Source organism: Lipotes vexillifer, unplaced genomic scaffold (assembly GCF_000442215.2).
Source record: "Lipotes vexillifer unplaced genomic scaffold, Lipotes_vexillifer_v1.1 scaffold1115, whole genome shotgun sequence".
In the NCBI taxonomy this organism is placed as follows: Eukaryota; Metazoa; Chordata; class Mammalia; order Artiodactyla; family Lipotidae; genus Lipotes; species Lipotes vexillifer.
Genome location: NW_006792080.1, coordinates 1,504,277 through 1,507,896, shown reverse-complemented (window position 1 = coordinate 1,507,896; position 3,620 = coordinate 1,504,277). Strand labels below are relative to the sequence as shown.

At 59.0% G+C, this 3,620-nt stretch overlaps 1 protein-coding gene across 1 annotated transcript in view; it reads right to left on the bottom strand.

Annotated features, from left to right (window-relative positions):
- Positions 1 to 3,620, bottom strand: part of EEFSEC (eukaryotic elongation factor, selenocysteine-tRNA specific) — a 154,360-nt gene that overhangs the window by 90,055 nt on the left and 60,685 nt on the right. Inside the window, exon 2 of the mRNA XM_007465272.1 lies at positions 750 to 957. Within this exon, the coding sequence (XP_007465334.1) occupies positions 750 to 957 (208 nt within the window). The remainder of the gene's footprint in view (positions 1 to 749; positions 958 to 3,620) is intronic.

Sequence of the window (3,620 nt, the reverse complement as noted above, 5' to 3'; positions counted from 1 at the left end):
TGCCCCTGCTCCCCACCCCCCCCCCCCGCGCCCTGCCCGGGAGCACCGTCACCCTCCTGCCCCCGCAGACCTCCACGGTAAGCGGCAGGAGCTCGACAGGGCTGGAGGGCCTCCCGCTCTAGACCTCCCGGGCCGCCCTGCTATCCTCTCCCTGTCGGCTCCCTGCTGCCCCCTGGACTCCCCCCACCCCCCCGCCCCCCGCCCCTACTTCCCACAAGATGAAATCATGACCCCTTGGCATGAAATACTACAGGCCATGTGATCTGGCCTTTCTCCGTGTCCTCTCCATCCGTCCGACTTTATAAGCCTCTGTGACAGATACCCACTCATCACCCAAACGCACCTCTCCCTTTCGATAACCGAGGTGCAGCTAAGCAGGTGGTAAGCAGGCAGGACTGAGTCCTCACCGACAGGATGGGGATGGGGAGGGGTGCGGGGTGCGGGGGGCGTGGGGCTGACACCTGGACCTGTCTGGGCGGTGCCCGGCTCTGACTGCTCCCGCAGGATACACCCCACGGCGGCGAGCCGGCAAGACACCGGGAGCCTGGGATTCCGAACGTGGTGCAGAGCTGGACCGCCCTTCCTATGACCCACTTGTGGCTTCTTTGTGCTCCTGGCTCTTCTGGCCTCTTGCAACAGCACTGCAGCCTCCACCCGGGATGCGAGCAAGCACCCGGCGGGACCCTGCCTGCCCCATCCGGGTCGGCGGAAGCAGGTGCGCCCCGACGCCCTCTCATCAGCAAACCTACTTGGTGTTCTCTAGGGTCTTCTGCATCTTCTTGGTCATCTTATCAATCGCCGCCTGTCTCTTCCCTTCGGGTAGGAGGTCTGTCTTGTTCAGCACCACGACCAGCTTCTGGCAGGCGATCTGCCCAATCACAAGGCACTCAGCCGACTGGGTCTGCATCCCCTTAGTCACGTCAATGACCAGCATCATCAGATCGATGATCTGGGCCCCTGGGAGAAGAGAGGACAAGGTTAGGGAGGAAACAGGGCAGCTGACTCTGCAGAAAGTTGCCCGATGCCCTAGGTCCAGCAAAACGAGTCAAGATAAAGTTGGGGGTGTCGGGCTGTGAACGACAACCACGACCTCCCGGCACCAGGCAGGGGAGTCACTCGACCGTGAACGCTGGCCCCCCTCCCAGTTCTGTGACCTGATTCCCCTCATCTCTACATGGGCAGCCTGGCAGGCTTGCTAGGGGCTCCAGGAGCCCGTGCGTGTAATGGGGCTGGCAGCGCGAGGACTCCCTACGCAGAAGCTCCTTTCATTGTGCCCAGTGTCATTTTGTCAGCCCGCTAGGTGAAAAACAGGTCTCAGTGTAGTCTCAAGCTGCTTCTTGCTGTTGGCGAGGAGGGCATCTTACTCTGACGTGAGCTGCTTGCTTCCTGTCTGACGTCCCCCAGCCACCTGGCCTCCCTGTTGGTCCTTGGACCCCTGCCACCCTGTAAGGTCTCTGCCCCAGCCCCTCCCCCTGCCCGGCCCGCTTGTCCAGGGGTTAACTGCCGGCCCTCTCTGAGTCCTGGCTCAAATATCTCCTCTCAACGAGGCCCATCCGGACAGCTCGATCAGGACTGCAGCCCGCCCGCCTCCCATACGTCCCGAGCCTCCTTTTCCTGCCCTGTTTCCCTAGGACACTTAGCACCCTCCACCTGTCCGTGAAACTCACGCACCGTGCACTGTTTGCTTCTGACCTGGCCTCCCCGACTGCCCTGCAAGGGTGGGATGGAGGCCAGAGGATTGCCGTTGATACTGCCTTCCCTTCGCTCTTTGTTGCCAAATTAAAGGAGCCAAGAGGAGGTGCTGAGGGTGCTGCATGGGCACTGTTAATACCATGTCTCCTTCCAAGTGGACTGTTGCTCTTTGTTGCCAATTTACTTATTTATTCATTTAATCTGTTTTTTCCATATTCTATTTATTTATTTGGCTGCGCCAGGTCTTTAGCTGCGGCATGCACGCGGGATCTAGTTCCCTGACCAGGGATCGAACTGGGGCCCCCTGCACCGGGAGTACGGCGTCTTAGCCTCTGGACCACAGGGGGAAGGAAGTCCCTGTTGCCAATCTAAAGAAACTTTTTAAACACTGAGGAGCACATCCTTTGAGGGGAAGGCGCATTTTAGGCTTCTCTCCCCAGTTATCTTCGGCTTTTATGACTTCTTTCTCCCATGCAGAGATGTTTGACTTTTATGTTAAAATGGTCAGTCTTGCTGCTTTTCTCTCTTGTTTCTGGGTTTGGTATCTTACCTAGGTATTTTTTTACTTTTAAGATTATATATATTTTTTCATGTGTTTTCTTCCAGTACTTTTACAGTTTTAAATGTCCATGTTTCAAACTTTAATCCACTTAGACATTATTTTGATGTAACGTGCAAGATGGAGATCTGACTTGAGTTTTATCTGGACGGCTACCCCTCGTCCCTGAGTCACAGTTACGTGCTTTCCCCCGTTTACAGACCCGGACGGTGAGCCTCAGAAAGGAAGGCTGGGTACCCAGGACTCTGTACCAAGTACCCTGCGCTCTCGGCCGGCCCCCTCCCCACTCAGCGCTGTGGGTGTTTTGCTGCAAGCCACCAGCACTTATTGGGTTTGGGCTTTTCTTCCTTTCAGCAGGGCTCCAGCACCTGTCTCTGTCTCCTGTCCTGTCCTCGGCTGCTTATTTTTTCCTTGTGTCTGACACGGCTCTCTTTGCTGTTCTCCTGTCCCTCCTCTGCCGACACTGCCCTGTGTCCTGGGCTCTCCGGGTGGTGGTGAGGGGCTGTGCCCGGGCTCAGGGCTGTCCTGAGGACACTGGCCGTTTGCCTTTGCACCTTGCCCACTCCCCTTCCTCTTCCCGTCCTCGGGCCCTTTCCCACCTGCTCTTCGGGACGCCGTAGTGTCCCCAGAGACTCAGGAATGCAGGACTCCGGCCAAGAGGCAGCTGGCAATAGGAAAAGCAGACACTTGAATTCAGACAGCTCCGAGTTCTAGCCGTGCCTCTGCTGTTCGCGGTCGTGCGACCTGACCTCAGAGTTCTCTCTGTTGGAACGGCAGGGTCTCCTCCCCGCGGGGCTGTGGTGAGGGTCAGAGCTGACGCACGCGAGGCAGAAGTCACGGGCTGACCTGCTGTCAGGAGCCGAGAGGGGGCGACGGGGAGCTGCAGGGCCCCTGGCGAAAGTGCTCCTCGGCACGACAGGTGCAGGCCCGGTGCTGCCACATCTGCCCATCTGTAAAGATCTTTTACACGACCCCTCCTGGATTGTGAGTGTGGACAGTTCGTGCAGGCTGTGCAGCGTCCCTTCCAGGGCCCACCTGTCTGCAGCCAGCCACGTGTAGTCCCGAGCCCGGGCTCGGCTCCCAGCCCGCGTGCCGGCCACTTGGGCTAGGCAGCCACTTTGGGGTTCCCTGACAGGCGGGCGGCACGCTGGTTCTGCTGGATGCTGGGTCAGCTCGTCACCTACGCGATCTGGGGCGCCTGAAGCTTGCTTTCCTCCTGGTCCGTCTGGGGCAGCTCCTCATTCTCCCGGAGAGGAAGCCAGGCTTTGCAGCTAGTGCCTCGTGGCGCCTGGCTGGCCAGGGGAGGTGTCCGGTCCTGCCCAGGTGGCCCTGCTCAGGCGGCTCACTGCTGGTCTGGGGGAATTCAGCA